The sequence below is a fragment of the Sander vitreus genome, chromosome 4, assembly GCF_031162955.1.
Source record: "Sander vitreus isolate 19-12246 chromosome 4, sanVit1, whole genome shotgun sequence".
NCBI classification, from domain to species: domain Eukaryota; kingdom Metazoa; phylum Chordata; class Actinopteri; order Perciformes; family Percidae; genus Sander; species Sander vitreus.
Window position 1 is genome coordinate 27,220,353 of NC_135858.1, and position 20,809 is coordinate 27,241,161.

Below are 20,809 nucleotides of genomic sequence, written 5' to 3' on the forward strand. Positions count from 1 at the left end.
CTTCTGGTAGCTGTGCCAAGAGAAATCTTAATCATTCCCAATCTTGCAGAGACGGAGAGCGTAGGTATATGTAAGGAGATAACATGGACACAGGCTAATGCTTGGTAACTAAAATGCTAGTTAACAGTAGTAATTAAACTTAAACAGCTAATGTAAGTCGAAACTGCCTGCAAGCTTCTCCTGTACTATACAGTAATTTCTCTACTGTGCGACAGTAAGTCTTTTATACATTGTCATGTTTCTTTAGAAATAAACAATGGACAAATAAAGTCTTTAAACGCTTCAAATGTAAAGTTATTCGCTGTCAAAGTGACGTCAAAATGAATGGCAGTCAATGGAATGCTAATGTCGGGTGATCGCTTTGTAGCATCAAAATGGCGCCATAGGAGGTTCGAGCTCTGAAGCAATCCCTAGATAAAAGGCAGGAAATGTCTATCAGAATGGCCTACCTCCACGATAACAGGCAGGAAACGTCTATCAGAGTATATCTCCATGATAACAGGCTGGGAATGTTTATCAGAATGGCCTACCTCCTTGATAACAGGCAGGAAACGTCTATCAGAATGGCCTACCTCCATGGTAACAGATAGGAAACGTCTATCAGAATGGCCTACCTCCATGGTAACAGGCAGGAAACGTCTATCAGAATGGCCTACCTCCATGGTAACAGGCAGGAAACGTCTATCAGAATGGCCTACCTCCATGGTAACAGGCAGGAAACGTCTATCAGAATGGCCTACCTCCATGATAACAGGCAGGAAACGTCTATCAGAATGGCCTACCTCCATGATAACAGGCAGGAAACGTCTATCAGAATGGCCTACCTCCTTGATAACAGGCAGGAAACGTCTATCAGAATGGCCTACCTCCATGATAACAGGCAGGAAACGTCTATCAGAATGGCCTACCTCCATGATAACAGGCAGGAAACGTCTATCAGAATGGCCTGCCTCCATGATAACAGGCAGGAATCGTCTATCAGAATGGCCTACCTCCATGGGGTTGAGATATCCACTTTTGAGCAAAATGTAAATTTTGAGCACATCAAACACTCTCCTGTATTCTGGTGAATTTTTCTGCAACAATTTGTGCCATTTCTGCATCAAGGCATGGTGCAAATGTCTTTATTTATGTAAAGGAAATATAATGGGGGGTTGCACTGACCAGTTTTGATTATTGGGTGGTTGTAACCCCCCCATCCCCCCTGTACATTACGCCTATGACAGAAATACTTATATCAGGGATCCCAAGGGATCTCTTGGAGAGCTTTTACTTGAGTCAATTTCTTCCCCAAATGCAGGTTACAGCCCTCTGGCTCCAGGCCTTCAATATAAACTGCTCTTGTCTGCCCTGCTCAAATTTCTCCTCTCACCCTGCCTTTCCTTTTCCTGATATATGCTTCATTTTCATCAGCTCTCCTTTTCTGTTCCCCCTTCTTGTCATTTTTTTTTATCTCCATTTCCTCTTCCCTCTCTTCCTTCATTTCCCTTTATTCCTCTCATTTTCTCTCTGCAGTCGTATAGGAGATGTCTTACCTCATGACAGGTAGCTATCATTTCTGCCTGCTCTAATTCACATTGCTCTAAATAGCCAGCAGTGGGTCGCAGACTAAATTGCTTTAGCTCCGTTCTCCATATTTGGTTTCTGTCACAGAAACCAAACAGACACAAGTTCAACCAAAGAAAACCAGAACTTATTCTGGTGCCGAAAACTTCAGTGGCACCACAATGCCTTAATTATTTATTATTATATATTTATATTTTATATATATGTTTTAATCAATTGGGTAAAAACTGAACCAAGAGAAAAAACAAATATGTCCCTAATATTAATCATATACATAGTTTTGACTATATTTCCAACTGTTAATCCAGTGATCTCAATGAGATAGATATTTCATTTACACTTCATGCGTCTTGGTCAGATCAGATCCGATATCAAATGCAACCAAGGACCAAGTCTAACTATGGCAATGAGTGGCCTGTGGAAGTAGCTATATCTGTGAACCAGCTCAACGCATTCTCATCAACGGGGTTCGTGTGATATGGTACAAAAATGCACGCACACCAATTTGTATGATATCCTACGAAATTAGGCGACCACCAGCTGGTCATGTGACGTCAGTCGTATCAGTGCCACTAGATGGAACTGTTCCTGAAATGTATGTAAGCCTACCTAACCGATAAGACTGAGGGACGTGTGTCGTTGTTTCCAAAGGTCTCTGTTTGTGCCCGTACAGACTACAGCACAACCCCGGAGTTTTCAAACCAAAACGGAAGCAACAGCGTTTCCAAATGTCTCTTTGCTGCCAAAATGCACAAGTTGTTCTTCTTCAGCCATTTTTTGGAAGTTACCAAACGGGTTCAGTTGCATTGCCACCACCCTCTGGAGTGCAGTAGAGCTGACCCCAATTTGCGCATTGCCTGGAAAAACCAAGACGGATCAATCATTGATCTCGTCTTTACAGGGAAGCTGGGAAATAAATAAAATTAGAACTTAACATTGATAAATACAATGAATTATAGAAATGTCAAACATGCACAAGTACATTGGACTTTTCAATTCCCTGTTCACATGTTGTGTCTGTCTGCATGATTTGGTGCTGCTGATTGGATGCTCATCATCAAAGGGCAGATCTATTTATTGCTTTTTTCCATTTTGGAATGAATAATGAAGAGTAGATGTTAATGGATTTTCCCTGCGGTCCTCTGTAGGCCCTGTCGTCCTCGTCTCCTCCTCAGCTTGGGTTTTAAATAGATCCTGTAGAAATAGCTACAGAGGAGACACGCTACTCTGAACCAGCTCGCTGCAAGTGTCACTTTGTATTTTTGTGTTTTTTTTTGCCAGTGCATACATTAGTACATTTGCATGTGCATATGTGTAAATTCATCTGTATTTCAGTTTGCTCCATTGACTTTGGCTTCATCCATAATTAATTTGATATAAATCAGTCTGTCAGTCACTGCTGTAAAGTGAAGGGCAGAATGACTTTTTAACGACTGCAGGGCTATTCTAGGGTCACACAGGCCTAACAGGTACGCACTTTCATCACTCATGCTGAACAATTCATTATTTTTATATACCCCTCCCTCCATTTTTCAACTTTCGTGTCTTGGTTCCTCCTCCTCTTGTCAGAGTTTATTTTTAGATTGTCACACGGACTATGAATCTCATCTTTTTTTAAAGGGGAGGAAATGTGAAGTCAATGTACGGACAAACAGCAGTCAATAGTCATGTTTCCATCTAATTGTCAAGCGAATTTTAAGCAAACTTTTAAAGTGTCGCAAAAAAAGAAAAGAATGGTTGAGAGCGAATAAACTAGACTACGCAAAGCATAGTGTTTTCCCAAGTTGACGTTACGCATGGTTGTAGATTGCAAACCGGCTTGCTAGAAGCTAAGTTATTTGGCTAGATGAAGAGAGGCAGCATTGGCAGGGCCACTCGATTCAAGCTGTTGAACCAATTAATCAATTTACCGGACGTGGCTGAGGCACAGGCTATAGCGCTCCGGATATGGACCACCATGGGACCTTACTTCGGAAAAGATATGTACAGTAGTGAACGGGGAGAGACTAATAATCTTTTAATCCTGTTTGAATTGAGCCATGAATTACACATATGATGTTCGTCAATTTAAAAGATAATTTTACAAGTGAAGAAAATCACAGTTGTCACTTTGGAGAGGAAGGCTTCTGCAATTGCAATTTCTTTTCAAATGAAAACAGCTCGGTGGTTTTGGTGGCAGTTATCATATAAATTCAAAGACACATAGATAAGCATTTGGATTCAAAAGTAATACAAAGATAAACTAAAAAAATAACATTTTATTGTTCTGACTGAGCAGAGCTGGTGTCACAACACTCAGACTTCTGGCTCTTTTGTTTAAAATCTGGGGGAACCTGCCAACAGGATGGCGTGGTTGGAACGACATGTTGTTATGTCATTTGTCTGGAGTGAAATGTTCTGCCATCTGGCTCTGATACCTCGCACTGAATGAGTGTGAATACCAAAATTGTGAATGTAGTAAGTGTAGGTGAGATAAAACCATATCGGACTAAAATCGGATGGTACACTTAGTGTAGTGTTCATTTTTTCGGTACATTAAAAAAACGTAATAAGCCGTACTTTGTATCAAATTAGAAATAATGTTGTTTTTCTTAAACAGAAAATGAACAGTTATTCCATAATTAAAGGCCTAACTAAATTATCCTGTCATTATATGTATGTTAATAAGATATAATAAGCCTTACTTTGTATCAAATTAGACCAAAACAAGAATGTTTTTTTTTTTTTCTTTACAGAAAACAAACCCAGTTAGACGCTAATAAGAAACCATACACCTAAATTATGCTGTAACTAGAAACGCACATATTGCCATATTAAACTCAAAATATACTCTATCTAGACAGTATATTGTACCAAATTACACTCTTTATAGAGACCAAATACCCATGCTTATTAGAAGAAAAGTACTGGTAATGTCAAACCACGTCGTCACATCTGCCGCAACTTTCAGTCACTCATGCCTGGAGGTACATACTGTATATATGTATGCGATACTTATACATGCTTTATCGATGCTCTACTTCCACAGTTAAGACATATGAACATGTAATGTTTCTATCCGACCGTAGGCTGTAGAAGCTGCAGGACATAAGCATCTTTATTTCCCAGTCACATCCTTATTAGTGGGTAATTAGTGACACATAAGAACAGAACTGTACTGTAAAATAAAGTAGGATATCAGCCTTATTTCCTCTTATTATATCTCATTAGAAGGTAGTTTGTAAACATTGTCACTGTTAGATCATAATTAGAAGGTCATTTCTACACCTTCCAATGAAAATGGCGAAATGATGCACATATTTTTATATTAGTGTACAGGAACACACGTGATAGTTCAAAAATGTATTGATTGATTGATTTATTGATTGATTGATTGTGTAGGCTTTGCAGTTTGCTTGTGTCTGATCTTTTAACGCTACAGCTGCTCGCCGCTTCGTCCCTCGTTTGCCCGTGAAGACAGAAGAGAGAATTGTTACTGGCAGATTGGCCGTGTTACAAGCGGCACAGCAGTGGCGAATATTGTTACGATTCTGAAATAAAACACAGAAACATGAATATCTGTGAGTTGTCACAGCACTCAGGACACGGATAAAAAAACAAAAACAGGACAGACTCTTCAGAAGAGGTGATTATCTTCACTCGAGACTGAAAATAGCCACACTGAGAAATACAAAAGAGAGTAGCTGATTAATTAGCTTTGTATTAGTCTATATCCGCGACGGATTGGTCTGTTGCCGCCAGAAATTCGTCTAAAACAACTTTTGAATGTACACAAGTTCCTTCCCGAGGCTATTTTGCAGAGGCACCACCCAAGCACCGCCCAAGACGATTGTGATTGGTTTAAAGAAATGCCAATAAACCAGAGCACGTTTTTCTGTCATCCCAGAATGCTGTGTGGACTAGCCAGACCCTCCTCTGCAGCACTGTGGAGGAAGGTCTGGCAATGCGAGTCTAGCTTTTTATCAACTCATTTGGCAATGGCTTGATTGTAACGGACCTTCAATAACATAAATACCAAAAATGTACGCACTAAAGAGCTAAATAAAAAAATTGAGAAGAATGTTCCATTGACATTCATTTAGATGCTGTTGATTTGGCCAATCTTATTAAATTAAAATATGACTTTGGCAATGGAAATGCACTCACAGGAAGTGCTGAATCTCAACTGTCTCCGAAACAGCAGTAGTGGGCGCTTCATCCATTGGAAGCTGGACAACTTTTGTCTTTACAATGTTTTTCCCTCTTTAATCTCTTGTGTTCTTGGCACCAGACATCATGGACTAAATGCATTTCTAAACATGAGTGCGCTGTGTGCACTTTACTGACATCACATTAAATCATTCCCACCTTGGAGATGCCAGAATTAGAAGTTGCCTTGTGCAGCTGAAAGTGACCTGATGTCCTTTAAAAAGAAGTCATAATCTTTATTATGTCCCATCAATCATTTTGTCAGACTAGGTGACGTTTTATTTTTAAAATGTGCTTATCTCATTTCAGAAGAAAACCTTTCATTCGACCTCCCAGCAGCACTATGAAAAGTGACACACTCACGTCAAATCGATTAACCAGGAACATCAAAATAAGCAAATATGTTGGCTGAGCAAGGGTAAATAATATTTTCGCTGTGTGTGTTGTCAACAGGAATAATATACAATATGCAGCATAGAGCCTATTCCATCTTTGACAAGGTAAGACGCTGTTTTCATGGCAGAGTTGTCTTAACTGGGTCAGTGTTAGAACATTACAGTCCATATAAATACAGCCACACAGAGAAATAAGTGGCAGATTTCTGTAGCTGCATCTGTCTTCTTCCAGATGGATAAGATGTCATTCATGTAAATGCGTCAGTATGAGTAATCTCCAAGAAACAACGCAGATGAAGAGGACTGGTGATGAGGTGTGAATCTACTGTATGTGTGTGTGTGTGTGTGTGTGTGTGTGTGTGTGTGTGTGTGTGTGTGTGTGTGTGTGTGTGTGTCTCCTCTTTACACACACACACACACACACACACACACACACACACACACACACACACACACACACACATTATGGTCAAAAGTATGCAGACGCCCCTGTCCACATCAGGGATTTCCTGCCAGTAGAAGGTTTAGGTGCAGCACACAAATGAATGTAACGAAAAGACTTTTCTCAGATCTAATGACTGTAGTTGGACTTCTTTAGCTCTAAGTTTTGTGTTTACGCTTTTTGAGAGTTATTTATTTATTATCTGCTCTAGCTTTTTCAATGTTTTTGACACAGATATGGTAATAATAATGCTACAAAATGAAGAGACACAAAAGTACCCCAAAGGGACACAAACCGAGTACAAAGAGACGCCAAATGACTACAGAGACCCAAATGACCCCAAAGAAAACACAAATGACGAGAGAGACACAAAAACCCAGAAAGAGACGCAAAATGTACGGGGAAAATGCTTTTCTTAAATTAACATAACGTAAACACTGGAGGAAAGACGTCTAAACCCCCCCGCCAAATACGCACACCTAAGTCTTCCACAAACGGAGGGAAAACACTGCACATACTTTTGTGTACTTTTGGTTTGACGGTTTAGGCTAGACCCCTTAGTCAAAATTTAAAAAAACAGCATACAATAATGTTAGAAACAATTGAATAGTGTGCTTCTAACATTGTGTCAACAGTTTATTGGAAAACCCTTACTGTTTCAGTTGAGGCTTGTGTAATGACTTGTTCAGTAATTAAATATGGGTGGAATGCTCATGTCTCCACCCATACGAAAACAAATTGTCAACAAAAAAACAAAATCAAACCAATAGTGGGTAATTGAAATGTAATGCTGCTTTACCCTGGCTTGTTCATTCTTTGTCTAATTTAACTGGTTAAACATGTAAAGGTGCTGCATCTCACATTTCATCATCAAGTAAATAATTAACAGATTACTCATTGGTTGAATATGACCTATGACCAGGACCTGAAGTCAACTTTTTTAGCCACCAGCCACTGTGGCAGGTGGATTTCAAAATGCGCTAGCCACACCCAGCGCGGTGGCACCTGTGGTTAGCGTGGTGGCCTCGCAGTAAGAAGGTACCAGGTTCGAACCCTTCCTGTGTGGAGTTGGCATGTTCTCCCTGTGTCAGCCTGGGTTTTCTCCAGGTGCTCTGGTTTCCCCCACCGCTGAAAACATGTTCCTCTGCCGAGCTTATGTGTGGTGAGCGTCAGGCTTTTGTAAGGCTGCTGTGCATCACCCAGGTGGGTGCTACACATGGTGGTAGAGAGTAGTCCCCTCCCCCCCCGAAGTGCTTTGAGTGTCTATAATAAAGTGATATATAACTGTAATGGATTTTGCCATTTTTGTTTTGTCTCATAAAGGTGAAATAAGGAAATGCGAGCATATATATATATATATATATATATATATATATATATATATATATGTGTATAATGTACATTTTTAGTTTTAGATTACAAAGGATTTAACCTTACACTTTCTCTGAGCCATAACTACGACAGTCACTGCAGTCCATTTGTTCTGTACTGCTGTCGTAAATCAGCCACTCACAAACCTTGCCGTCGTCGCCAACTGTCCACTTGGTATTGCTGTAAAACTTTTACTTTTCTTTAAGAAATCCTCATCTTTTTGTTGGTGACTTGTTTCAGCCGGCCTCTACATCCCAGTAATGTGCCACCACATTTTTGAGCTCAAATCCAAGGAAAGGGCAGACTTGGTTGAAATCTGAAAGAGCAACAGTGACTAATGAATCACTCAATTCTCATTGGCTATCCGCCAGTGTGGCAGGTCGGTTTCACCCGCCGAAGGCAAAATGAACCCACATTTGGCGCGTGGTCGGGTGTTAAATTCCGAGGCCTGCCTATGACCTTTGTCAGATGCTGTCTCGCTCTCTCCTAATCTCACCTGTCTCTCTGTGATCTGTTAAATTAATACGAAAATAATTCAATATTTAAAAAGAACTTTTGGATTATTTGATTTGAAAATGTCCTTCGGTGGAATTATTTTTCATTTTAGGTTTCATTTTTGAGGGTACAGCAGTGTGCCACTTTAAAAACCTTGATGATGAATGACATGTTCTTGACAGATTATTATTTTTTATTCATTATCATTATTATTATTATTTATTCAAATCTATTGGCAGCTGAAATACTCAGTGGCCAGGAAGAGAAACTCTGTTTGTGGTCCAACACTGACCTGCTGTGGACGCTGCTGTGATAGCATCTGCCTGCTTCGACAGTAAATAGGCCTCACAAATACAGTTATTTGTTTTTTTTTTAACTTTGTGATTTGAATGGTGCACTGTGTTTTAATATGTATAATCTTGTATGTTTTATTTAAAACACTTTGGGATTTTTTTTATCTGTGAAAAGCGCTTTATAAATAAATTGTACTCAACTTACTCATGGTTCAGTTGTAAATTCTTAATGGTTAGATTGCTGGAAAATAACAGTAGGCTACCTTTCTTAGATTTATTGGCAGCTACAAACAACATAAAGATGGCTACAAGCCATTTTATTTTTTTGCCTGGCTGCCTTTTGAAATACATTTGTCTGTTTGGTTTTATTTTTTTCCTTCATTTGTTTTTCTGGATCCAGCTTAAGATCCACTGTTGGAGGGTAACGACATTTTATGTCTTGAAATGACACCGTAACTATCAAGCCATAAAAGAAAGCACTGATGTTTTAAAGCATGTTTAGTTATATTTTACGGTGTTTGGTGTTTTAAGCCCCCAACGTCGTCTTCCAGGCATTGGTGCCTGGAAGGCACTAGGATTAGGCAATGGTTAGGGTTAAGGTTAGTGTTAGGCAACGGGGTAAGCTCGAACCTCCTATGGCGCCATTTTGATGCTACAAAACGATCACCCGACATTAGCATTCCATTGACTGCCATTCATTTTGACGTCACTTTGACAGTGAATAACTTTACATTTGAAGCGTTTAAAGACTTTATTTGTCCATTGTTTATTTCTAAAGAAACACGACAATGTATAAAAGGCTCCATTACCTTGTACCTCACGTTATGGCTCTGTAGCAGACGTTTTTGTAAAAATAGGCTAACGATTGTGTCATAACCACGCGACTTACTGTCGCATTGTAGAGGAATTACCGTATAGTTTCGTCTTACATTAGCTATTTACGTTTAATTACTAATGTTAAGTAGCATTTTAGTTAGCAATAATTAGCCTGTGTCCATGTTATCTCCTTACGTATACCTACGCTCTCCGTCTCTGCAAGATTGGGAATGATTGAGATTTCTCTTGGCACAGCTACCAGAAGACTTACAACTTTCAGACAGGTTGCTCACGTCACATTTACGTCGTCTCTCTCAGTTTGAGGCTGCGCAGTAACGCTCAGCGCTCACCAGAAAAGTGCTTCTAATAGCCTTCACTGGTCTCCATCCAGAGCAACGGGATCTGTTGGTCCATTCTTATATACTGTCTATGGTGTTAGGTGCCTTGAAGTCGACGTTGGGGGCTTAAAACACCACTGAGCATATTTTACAGATACATGACCACATCATTTAGTAATTCTGTGGTGGTCACTACTTTGTTTAGTCCATATCAGTTCATAAAAGTCACCTGTTTCCACCCCATACTAACAGTCAGAGACACCTTCTGACCAGTGTTTCTATAGTAACAGTGACACCTGCTGACATGTGCCACGCCACCATATGCACGACGTTACCATTTCCAGGATTGGTCAGGTGCCGGCGGAAATTCCGCCGGATGTCACTCTTTACGGCCGGATGTCCGTCACCTTCCGCTTTCTCTGTGTTGGAATTTTAAACTTTTATTTTACTATGGTTAACTGCTCGTCAGATCTCTGCAGGGTAAATCCAGACAGCTAGCTAGACTATCTGTCCAATCTGAGTTTTCTATCGCACGACTAAAACAACCTTTGAACGTACACATGTAAACCAGAGCACGTTTTTCTCCCTTCCCGGAATACTGTGTGGACTAGCCAGACCCTCCTCCGCAGCGCTGTGGAGGAAGGTCTGGCAATGCGAGACTAGGTGCCACCAAGTGACAGCAAAAAGAAAATAAATGTGGTCAACAATTTGTGGTTTTCTAACAACGTTGTGGAGCAAGAAACACAAGGGGAAATAGTTTGAGGCTGTAGTAACCTGTTGGAAAATATACAGCAGTGAGAAGAGGTGTTTGACACGCCATGTTTTTTTTGTTTTGAAAAAGATCTTAATTTACCCAGAATAAACAGCAATTCAGTGGCCGGGTTGGTTCAGTGGGTAGAGCAGGCGCACATATACTGAGAGGTTTATGCCTCGACGCAGAGGTCCAGGGTTTGACTCCGACCTGTGATGATTTCCTGCATGTCTTCTCTCTCTCTCCCTCCCCTTTCTCACCTAGCTATCCTATCAAATAAAGGCAGAAAAGCCCCAAAAAATAATCTATTAAAAAAAAATGCAATTCAACCCTAATTAAGACAGTGAAGAATCTTTATGCAACAGATGACTGCATCTAAAGTCTATTAGTTAGTTCTAAGCCATTGTCAAAGTCTAACATTGTGATACTGGCCTGATACACATGTACTTCTTGCCAATCTTAAGTAGTTAAAATTTGCAGTTAATTGTGTTATTGCGGGGGTTACTCACAGCACGCTCAATAATATTGTAAACCATATATTATGAAACACATGTTCTACTATTCAGCAGCTGTCACTGATTGTTACCATGAGAACATGGCTCTGAGTTCTAAATAACTTTTTTATGCTTAAAATAAGTCGGGCTTACATATACTGTAGAACGGCAGCAACGCGTGTGGCCTTGGCTACATCAAACCTGGAACTACATTTTTCATTTAGAAATTAAGCTTAAGTAACAACAACAGCTCATTTCACAATGGTTAATCCTCAGTGGTTGTCAGTAGCCATATTTCCTTCCTTTCTAAAAGCTTTTTTTAGAGAAAATGCTGGCCCTCTGCACTTGGTTTTACATTCTAATTTCAGGTATTTTTGCTCCTAAACACAAGTGACATCATCATCGTGAACACCAAAACAAATTCCTTGTATGTGTAAAAAACGTACTTGGCAATAAAGCTTTTCTGATTCTGATGAACCGACAATGAAAGATTTAACAGACAACCTGTCAAAGTGACAAAATGTGACTTTATTATATTAATGTACACTACCGGTCAAAAGTTTGGGGTCACTTAGAAATTTCCATTCCACTCCATTAGAGACAGACTACCAGCTGAGATCAGTTGCATTGTTTTTTTAATCAGGGCGGCAGTTTTCAGATGACATTATGTGCTTACATAATTGCAAAAGGGTTCTCGACTGTTGTAGAAACAAGTGGCTGATCTTTAATGCAATATTTACATTGGCCATTATCAGCAACCATTCATCCAATGTTCCAAAGGCCCGTTCTGTTTACTAATCTGATATCATTTTAAAAGGCTAACTGAGAAAACATTGGAGAACCCTTTTGCAATTATGTAAACACGTAATGTCATCAGAAAACTGCTGCCCTGGTTAAAAAAAAAACAATGTAACTGATCTCAGCTGGTATTCTGTTTACAATGGAGTGGAATGGAAATTTCTAAGTGACCCAAAACTTTTGACTGATCGTGTATACAGTAGGCATCAAATTCAGACATTTAAGAAAAATGACAAAAAAGTGTTTTAGAGTAAATTGATACCCAGTGAACTCTTTAACGACACAATTATACAAAGTTCAAACACACAGTTCTCCTTTCTTGTAACTTAAAAAGACAGACAACACACACACAATGCAATAAAAAGTCATTGTAAAATTGTATGTTATGCTGTATGACATCTAACAACTCCTGTAATATTACCAGACTTCCCAGGAGAACTACTTTCAATTTCCTCACTTTCTTTGCTAAAAACACACTTCTATCCTAACAGCCACGCTCTACTGCTACATTAGCGATAGCTTTGGGTTTTGTTTTGTTTTTACGTATAGGTAAACAGTAACCAATAGATACAGTTTATTACAGCAGTTTAAAACAGACGGCTTCTCTCAGTTGGACTGCTGTTGGGCGTCACCGTGCTGCTGGTCTGTCCCACATTGGATTCTGCAGGATGTGATAATGGAGCAGAGATAAAGAGAGAAGAGTGACCAGAGGACAGCAATGTTATCACAGTCTGTTACAGTGTAAGTATTATTGCACCATCTACCTTTCCTAGGACACCGCCCCCTTCTGTGTGAGTTAATGATTACTGATGAATCTATTTTTCCCTCTCCCTCTGTACACTCTGTATATGTTTCTTATGGCAGAACAAGCACGCGCAGAGGAGCAAACAAGCGCATATCTAGCGGCTTCGAAATGTGAGTCATCTGTCAAACGCTAGCGTAGTTTAGTGTCACAAGTCATCTGTTGTGTTTAGTTTGTAGCAGGGATCTCTTCCACCACAGAGCTATGCTGCAGCCGAGGGTGGAATGGGTATCGCCACTGCTCTGCTCTGCCTCCTCAGCCTGCACCAACACCCAGTATGGAGCACTGGGCTGAACTGGGACAGGAGGCGCACACACGCGCGCGCGCACACACACACACACACACACACACACACACACACACACACACACTTTATATGAACAGAAAGGAACGTAAACACAACAAAGTCAAAGTAAATCCCAAGTAATGGCATATTAAACGTAGTAAACGCATATTAATTAGCCTACACCCTTCGTCATTTTATTCAACTTTCCAACCTAGTGAAGGACACACGCATATAGCCTACGTGGCATAACGTTAAACACATTGGGAATACAGTCACATGATATAGCCTAGCTAAGCCTGGACATAAATCTACGTATATTAAAAATAAGAGATAGCTTCATACATGGATGTTTCACTAAAATAAACGCCTAAATGATGTGTGCATATTTGTTTACGTGGATAAATGTCGCAGTGTTCTTCTCACATTTACAAGCTGGTCATAACGTGCAGTCAGTAGTAGTTGACGATATTATATTATTATTTTTGTTTTTTTACCCTCTTTTCTATCTTAATTTAAGTGGATAACACTTAGTTTAACTTGAGCTCACAACTGACATGTAACGCGATAGTCTGTAAACGTCGCTGCAAACTGGACAGTTGTTCGCTCGAAATAAGACAATAGCCTGCATAAATACTTAGGCGTCTACTTGGTGAATGAAAATTAGTCTAAAGTGGCAACAAATACTTATGTTTGGGGGTGAAAAATCCCTTACCATTGCGCAGTTTGCTGAAGGCTAGCTAGATATTGAGGATGGAAAGGTCTGGAAAAAGAAAGAGGAGGAGAGTGGTGTTACTGCTTATCTATATCTAGTGGTTGCCAGGTTTGCAGTTTATCCTTCAGCACGTATGAGTAGTGCGTACTGTGGTGGGGGGCGTTCTCTTAATACATCCATGGGGGGAAGACGTGTTCAGATCATAGACTGTAAAAAAAAAAGAATGGACAGAGCAAATATTCATTGGTTCAGATCTAAATGATTACTATTTTTTTTTTCACCACTGCATCACGTTATTTTGTTTGCACATTGCTTTCAGTACATGCAAACAGGTGTTAACACTATACTTAACCGAACAAACACTGTTCATTGCTATAATTATCCGGCAGGTTAATACAGGAGAAATTACTTGCAAACAAAAGTGCAGGCCCGTCCTATGCCCTGTTATGAAAATCGCGGGTTTTTACGGACCTGGCACCCCCCGTTCCGGTCTAGCCACACGACGCAGACTCAAACCCAATGGCGGACGAAGTTGAGCAGGTTGGTGCAGCAGCGGCAAATTGTACAGTTATTCCTTAACACAGCGTGTGTATACTTACCCTAAAAGCAGGCCAGTAGATAGTTTTACTTGTGTGCATGTTTTGGTGGGATAACGTGTCACTTTGTTTGTTTAGCTTTGGTAATAGCGGGGAGCGGCCTGTCAAACAAGCTAGCTAAATTAGCCCGATTAGCATGTAATGCTACCGTCAAAATGATAAAAACGTGTTTGATTGGCGGTGCTGTTTTGTTGACCAGTCAGAGCTAAAACGGCTTAATATAATACTGCACAGTGTTTCAGTTAAGTTTTCTTTTTTCTTTGTTGTGTTGTTGGGATAAAATCTGGTTAATAGAAGACACTGCAGGTAAATAGGGAAACTATTTCAACAGATACAACCAAGAAACGACCCAAGTTGATTAACGTTAACAGTTAACGTTGCTTACATTAAGACAACAATGTATTGTATTACATGTTTTTTGAACTAACGTTACTACGTTTAAATTAGCAAATGACGCATTTTCTAATACAAAATGCCCTCATTTGCATACATTTCCACTACAGAAATCTAAAAAAGAGATATCCAAAATACCTTTCACTCCATATATATCAGAAAATACGGTCAACAACCATACAAAATCTATTTTCGCCACGTTTTAGGTATACGATCTTACATTAATCAGGCTATGAATGTGATGATGGGGGGGCTATTTTAATTCCAAAGGCCAAGGGAACTTTATCAGGATGCATAGTATCCTGGATCCATGAAATAACTGTCCTTTAGAAATAAAAATCTGCCTGCCTCTATGGGAATTTAACTTAGGGGTGTACTTACTTATGCCCCCTGTATTTTAAGGAAGGACATTTATTTATTTACGATACATTATTCATTCACAAAGAAAATTGGTGTCCTTAAAGATTGGATTTTTCCTCATTTTTTTTAATTAAGGCATTAAGATCAATTTCCAAAAGATATAAAGTTTATAAGTCAACTTTAGCATGGGTGTATTCACTTATGCCAAGCACTGTATCTATGTTTAAATATGCACTAAGGCCCAAAACCAAAAGTTAGCAATAGATACTATTGATTGTATTGACTCCATTGTCTCCTCTCCACTTTGGCTGGATTTGATTTTTAACCGGCGACCGATGTGTCTATAGAAATGTAGAAAACACAGTGGGGTCTATAGTGAAGAACACAATATTATCTCATCGACTTTTCACCACAGCTGCATCTCTTTCCAATCTGTCCTCCCAGTTAGAGATGTTCCGATATCCGTATCAGTATCGGTATCGGCTCCGATACTGCCTAAAACGCTGGTATCGGGAAGTACTGGAGTTTATGCACCGATCTGATACCACGTAATAAAGCCCTAAAGAAAAAATACGTTAAAGTAGTTCATTTATGTTCTTTTTCCGTTATAACTGACTGTCAAAATACATAATAAAAGAACGTTCTGTATCGGGAAGCAAAAACTGGTATCGGACCATCTCTACTCCCAGTGTTGTGTCCGTTTTCATTGGTTAGGTCTGATTTAGATGCATGGCGTTTTCAAAGCAGAATTAGTTATGTTTTTAATGATACTACAATTCACTGAAAACAAAGAGTTGCAGGACTGTCCTCCCAACAGGCCACGCGTTGCTCCCCAAACCTTTTTTCTGCCATTTTAATTCAAGATGATCCAAAAGGTTTGGTTTTGGTTTGTAAAATGTTGATGGACAAGTCCAAACTTGTCTGCACCATGTTTGGTGTGCAGGCTCAAAGTTAGAAGCTGTAAGACAAACACACACACACTTCTTCCTCTCCTCAGGTATCTGTTGTCGCTCCTCTCATTACAGATCTTCTGCAGCTCCTCCGCTGTCAGTTAGTTTTTTTTGGGGTTTTTTCTCCCATGGGCGCAGTGAATTTTTGCTGCTGGCTGAATTTCCTCTTTGAATAAGGGAAATTGGGTTGCAGCTCTAAATTTTGCACCAAGCGTTTCACCAGCTGTAGCCCCAGTGTGTGCCTCGCATTTACTTATCATACTAGAGTCGCAGAGCTAAGCAGATGTTCTTCTAAAAGAAAGAATGAAAATAAATCCCTTGTGATGTGTGGGTGGTGATGGCGCAGTGGATATGACACATGCCTTTGGGAGGAGATCTGGGTTCAATTCCCACTGCGATACATCAACCAATGTGTCTCTGAGCAAGACACTTAACCCCTAGTTGCTCCAGAGGTGTGTTACCTCCGACATATATAGCAATTGTAAGTCGCTTTGGATAAAAGCGTCAGCTAAATGACATGTAATGTAATGATATTAAAAATGTTTAAAAAAGAAAATATCAGGGGTGTTGTTTAACAACACTTATCTCTGTTTTGGAAGGCCATCCCAAATGGGTTTGCCAACCTCATGGAATTGTGGAAGCAGCAGCGCATTTCATTTTGTCTCTGAAGTTGTTGAAATCTGCATCTGTCACAGGTCCAACTAATGTCCTTTTATGTGTGCTGCAGCAACCGAGTACCAACACGGTTGAGGAGCCACTCGATCTGATCAGACTCAGTCTAGACGAGAGGATCTACGTCAAGATGAGGAATGACCGGGAGCTCCGTGGCCGACTGCACGTAAGATTCACGCCCGGCATCCGCTTACACTGTAAAAATGTGGATCCTATTATTCCTCGACGCAGAAGGTCCAGGGTTCGAGTCCGACCTTTCCCGGTTTTCCTGCATGTCTTCTTCCCCCCCCCCCCTCTCTCTCTCCCCTTTCATATCTCAGCTGTCCTATCTAATAAAGGCAGAAATGCCCCCCAAAAAAAACAAACCCTCTAACACCTAGACAGTGTGTTCAGTTGTGGTTGTAGTGGGTTTCTACATTTTAGAGGAGCAGGCCAGACCTTTTTATGCTCTTGTAAGCTTTGTGTTTGCACTTCTCCCAGTTAATATTTTTTGTTTTGTTTATTCCCCCCAGGCCTACGATCAGCACCTGAACATGATCTTGGGTGACGTGGAGGAGACGGTGACGACGGTGGAGATTGATGAGGAGACTTATGAAGAACTGTACAAGGTACAACATTTCTCATTTCTTCTCACTGAACAACTACAGCTGTGGTAATCTCGGCTCCTACACTAGTCTGGGCATCCTGAGCTTTCCATGAAACAACAGAATAATGCTGCTTTACTACAATATTCTGCTTTAGCAACATCGTTCTACTTCCAAAGTGGCGTTTTAAATGCATGCTGTATGAGAATATGCATTTGATATACAAAATGCTATACGTTTGTGGGCCCCTTATTGAAATGATAGACCCCTGACGTGTAGAACGAGGATTTGGTTTTTCCAAGACCTTGAAGGACGAAAAAAATAAAATCTGTATGAACATTTGACATTTCATTTTTTATGGTGGCAGTGCTCCCTGGTAGACAAACTATTACTTATCAGTACAGATTTACACTGACATGGGTATATCTGCAATAAGCTAATATTGGCTGATATACAGTACAGGGTTGGCCTTTTTATCACACTGGCTCTATTCCATAGTACTATGATAGAAGATTTTATGAAAAGTTAAATCATTACTACAATGCTACAAAGTCCTCATTAAAATACAAAGCATATCTGCATTCATCCTTAAGATAACTGGGTTTCCTTGTTGTCAGGCTTGAAACCAAAGTCTTGATAACACACACACTGTGTTACACATGTGGAAATAATACGTACATATATTCTTAGTTTTCTCTGTTAAATACATTTTTAGATAGCCTGACAAGCTACTGGAACTGGAACTCGCCATTGGCAGGGCTCAATCCGAGGGGCGGTTGTTGTAAACGGTTGTCTTTCAAATTCCCTCTGCACGCAATAGGATAGCGCTACAACCAACCAGAACAACGAAGAAGGTGACGTAGTCAGATTAGAATGACTTCAGTGCCGTTCTTTGTTCTTTTCTCAAAGAAAAGCTTAACTTCAAGTCTTCCAGAGTCGCGGCCAAAGCCAGCTGGCGAACAGCGGTCTTTCGAACAGCGAAAGACTGCTGTTCGCCAGCAGCAGCCATCGTCTTTGTTTTCTAGTAGCAGGGAATTCACGTGGAACCGTCGCAACTCTGCCGTCATTATGTTAAGCCCGCCCACCGACTCTATACACGATGTGATTGGCCTGACTAGAGTTTGGTTTTTCCAGCTCGCAAGCCAACGGAGAGTTGCTAGACAACCCTGGCTGCAAATTACATTTGCTGCCGCTAGGGTGCGTCTAGATTTCTACGCTAATTTTTGGAGGTACTTTTGTAGAATCCTTTGAGAATGTGGCTCATCATTGTATAGTAATAGCATGCTTTTGTGGTGTCTTTTTAGTCGACCAAGAGGAACATCCCCATGCTGTTTGTCCGAGGAGATGGCGTTGTCCTCGTAGCTCCGCCCCTCAGGGTGGGCTAACCCTGACCACTTCCTGGTGCCGAGGAGCGTTGTTGTGACAGCTGGGACTTCCTTTTGTCGGGCTGCAAGGATATAAACCATGTTGTGACCCGAGGCAAGAAGGACTGTTTTGGACAAAGAGGGCCTATTTTTTAAGTTTTCATTTAGGCAAATTGTTATTAGATAGATTTTGCCATTATGGGTGATGCTTTTAGGCCACCTGGATATTTCATTTGATTTCCATCAGTAGAGCAATTATTCCAAATCTAAACTATTCCATCCCCGCCGGTTTAGTTGTAAACCAGTAAAAATGTAATATTATTTTTAATGACTGGAATTACTCTTATTCCAGTCTTTACGAGTACAAGAGGCAGCTTCAAATGTCTCATCATGGTTTTAAGAAGCTGAACTGCTTCAGGTGTGTACATCAACTTGTTTTGGCCTGATTTGTCGAGAGTATTTCAAAAGTATTACCAGACAACAGACTGAGCAGAGGGGTTTTACGTGATTTTTGTTTATGTTGGTTCTAAGCAAAGGTCTTGCAGTTACTCCAAACCCATGATCTGTGAGTATTTGGGAAGTTTGAGTTTCTTTGGGACGGTTTTAGTTCAAGGTTTTTTTTTTTTTTATACATATTATTTTTGTAGTGTTTGTGGGACTTGGGAGTACATCATGCTCAGATGTGTAAAGATGTGTAAGGATTTGGTTTCAATAACTTAAATAAAAAAGGTAATTCTTGGATGTTTTTGGATTCTTCAATTCTTGTGTAAAACTAACTAGACTTACAACGATTAATCGATTAGTTGTCAACTTTTAAATTAATCGGCAACTATTTTGATGGTCGGTTTAAGTAATTTTTTTTTTTTTAAAGACAAAAGTAAAAATTCTTTGATCCCAGCTTGTTAAATGTGAATATGTTCTAGTTTCTTCTCTCCTCTGTGACAGGAAACTGAATATCTTTGAGTTGTGGACAAAACAAGACATTTGAGGACGTCATCTTGGGCTTTTGGGAAACACTGATCCACATTTTTCACCATTTTCTGACATTTTATAAACCAAACACTAATCGATTAATCGAGAAAATAATCAAAAGATTAATCAACTATGATAATAATCGTTAGTCGCAGCCCTAAAACTAACACCAATTAAAACTGTACAGTTTATTCTCTATCACTAACGGATAAAAATGAGAACTGCAATGATGAGTCGATTGACAGTAAATCAACCGCCAACTACCTTTTTTTTTATTTTTTAAAGCAAAAATGCCAAACATTGTCTGGTTCCAGCTTCTCAAATGTATTTGATGGTTATCTTTGTCTTCTCTGATAATAAACAAATATATATTTATGTTTTGGACTATTGGTCTTGCAGCCTGTGACGAACCTCAGCGCTGTGGTGCACCTTATCCAGCCGATGCATGCGTTGGGCTGAGAAGTGCATGTACAACAGTCACCATAGTCAAGCAAGGGAAGGAACGTAGCCTCGACCAGTTGTTTCCTGGCAAAATAGAAAAAAAGCACAATTTGTCTTTGATCTTCAATTTGATAGCACTTCTCAAGTACAATATCCACTACCGTGGTTCCTGCTTTATTACCACATCTCTGTGTCCTGTGGTGTAGGAGGGCCCTGTGTCAATATGTAGTTCAATATGTAGTTATATGGCGCTCACAAAGTGCACACTGTAAATAATGTGTTTAATCACACTGACACACAAAACCTGAGCCCAACCTGGGACCCCCCAACAGCTTAATCCAGTCATGCTGTTAGGTATTTTAATCTATAACAATGCACCTTATTGTATGCAATTCTATGTAAAATCGTCAATTGTAATGTAACTAACTATAGCTAAAATGTACTGAAGCACAATCCTAAAGCAGCAAGAAAGGGAAATTGTCAAGTACAAGTACCTCAAAACTATACTTAAAGTGCTGATATTCTGCTTTTTGGCTTTCCCCCTTTCCTTTATTGTGTTATATATCTTTGTTGTGCACGTTATAGGTTTACAAAGTGAAAAAGCCCAAAGTCCACCCCAAAGGGACTTACCATTCACAATCTGCTCCAAACAGCTCTATTGTAGTCCAGCCTTTACTTCTGTTGACGAACGTTATAAAGCTCGCCTAGCTGCTAGCGTGGCACGCCCTCA

The 20,809-nt window shown here is 39.9% G+C and overlaps 1 protein-coding gene and 1 long non-coding RNA gene across 2 annotated transcripts; one reads left to right on the forward strand and one right to left on the reverse strand.

Moving 5' to 3' along the window:
* Positions 1-11,656: 11,656 nt before the first annotated feature.
* LOC144516329 (uncharacterized) lies at positions 11,657-13,797 on the reverse strand. Its single transcript, XR_013501833.1, has 2 exons — positions 13,748-13,797; positions 11,657-12,608 (listed from the first exon to the last, which is right to left on the reverse strand). It is a non-coding gene; the product is annotated as an uncharacterized LOC144516329 (long non-coding RNA).
* Positions 13,798-14,195: 398 nt separating this feature from the next.
* lsm3 (LSM3 homolog, U6 small nuclear RNA and mRNA degradation associated) lies at positions 14,196-19,407 on the forward strand. Its single transcript, XM_078249257.1, has 4 exons — positions 14,196-14,287; positions 16,774-16,884; positions 17,231-17,326; positions 18,607-19,407. The coding sequence occupies exons 1-4, from the start codon at positions 14,267-14,269 to the stop codon at positions 18,685-18,687; spliced, it is 309 nt and encodes a 102-aa protein (XP_078105383.1). The 5' UTR covers positions 14,196-14,266; the 3' UTR covers positions 18,688-19,407.
* Positions 19,408-20,809: the final 1,402 nt, after the last annotated feature.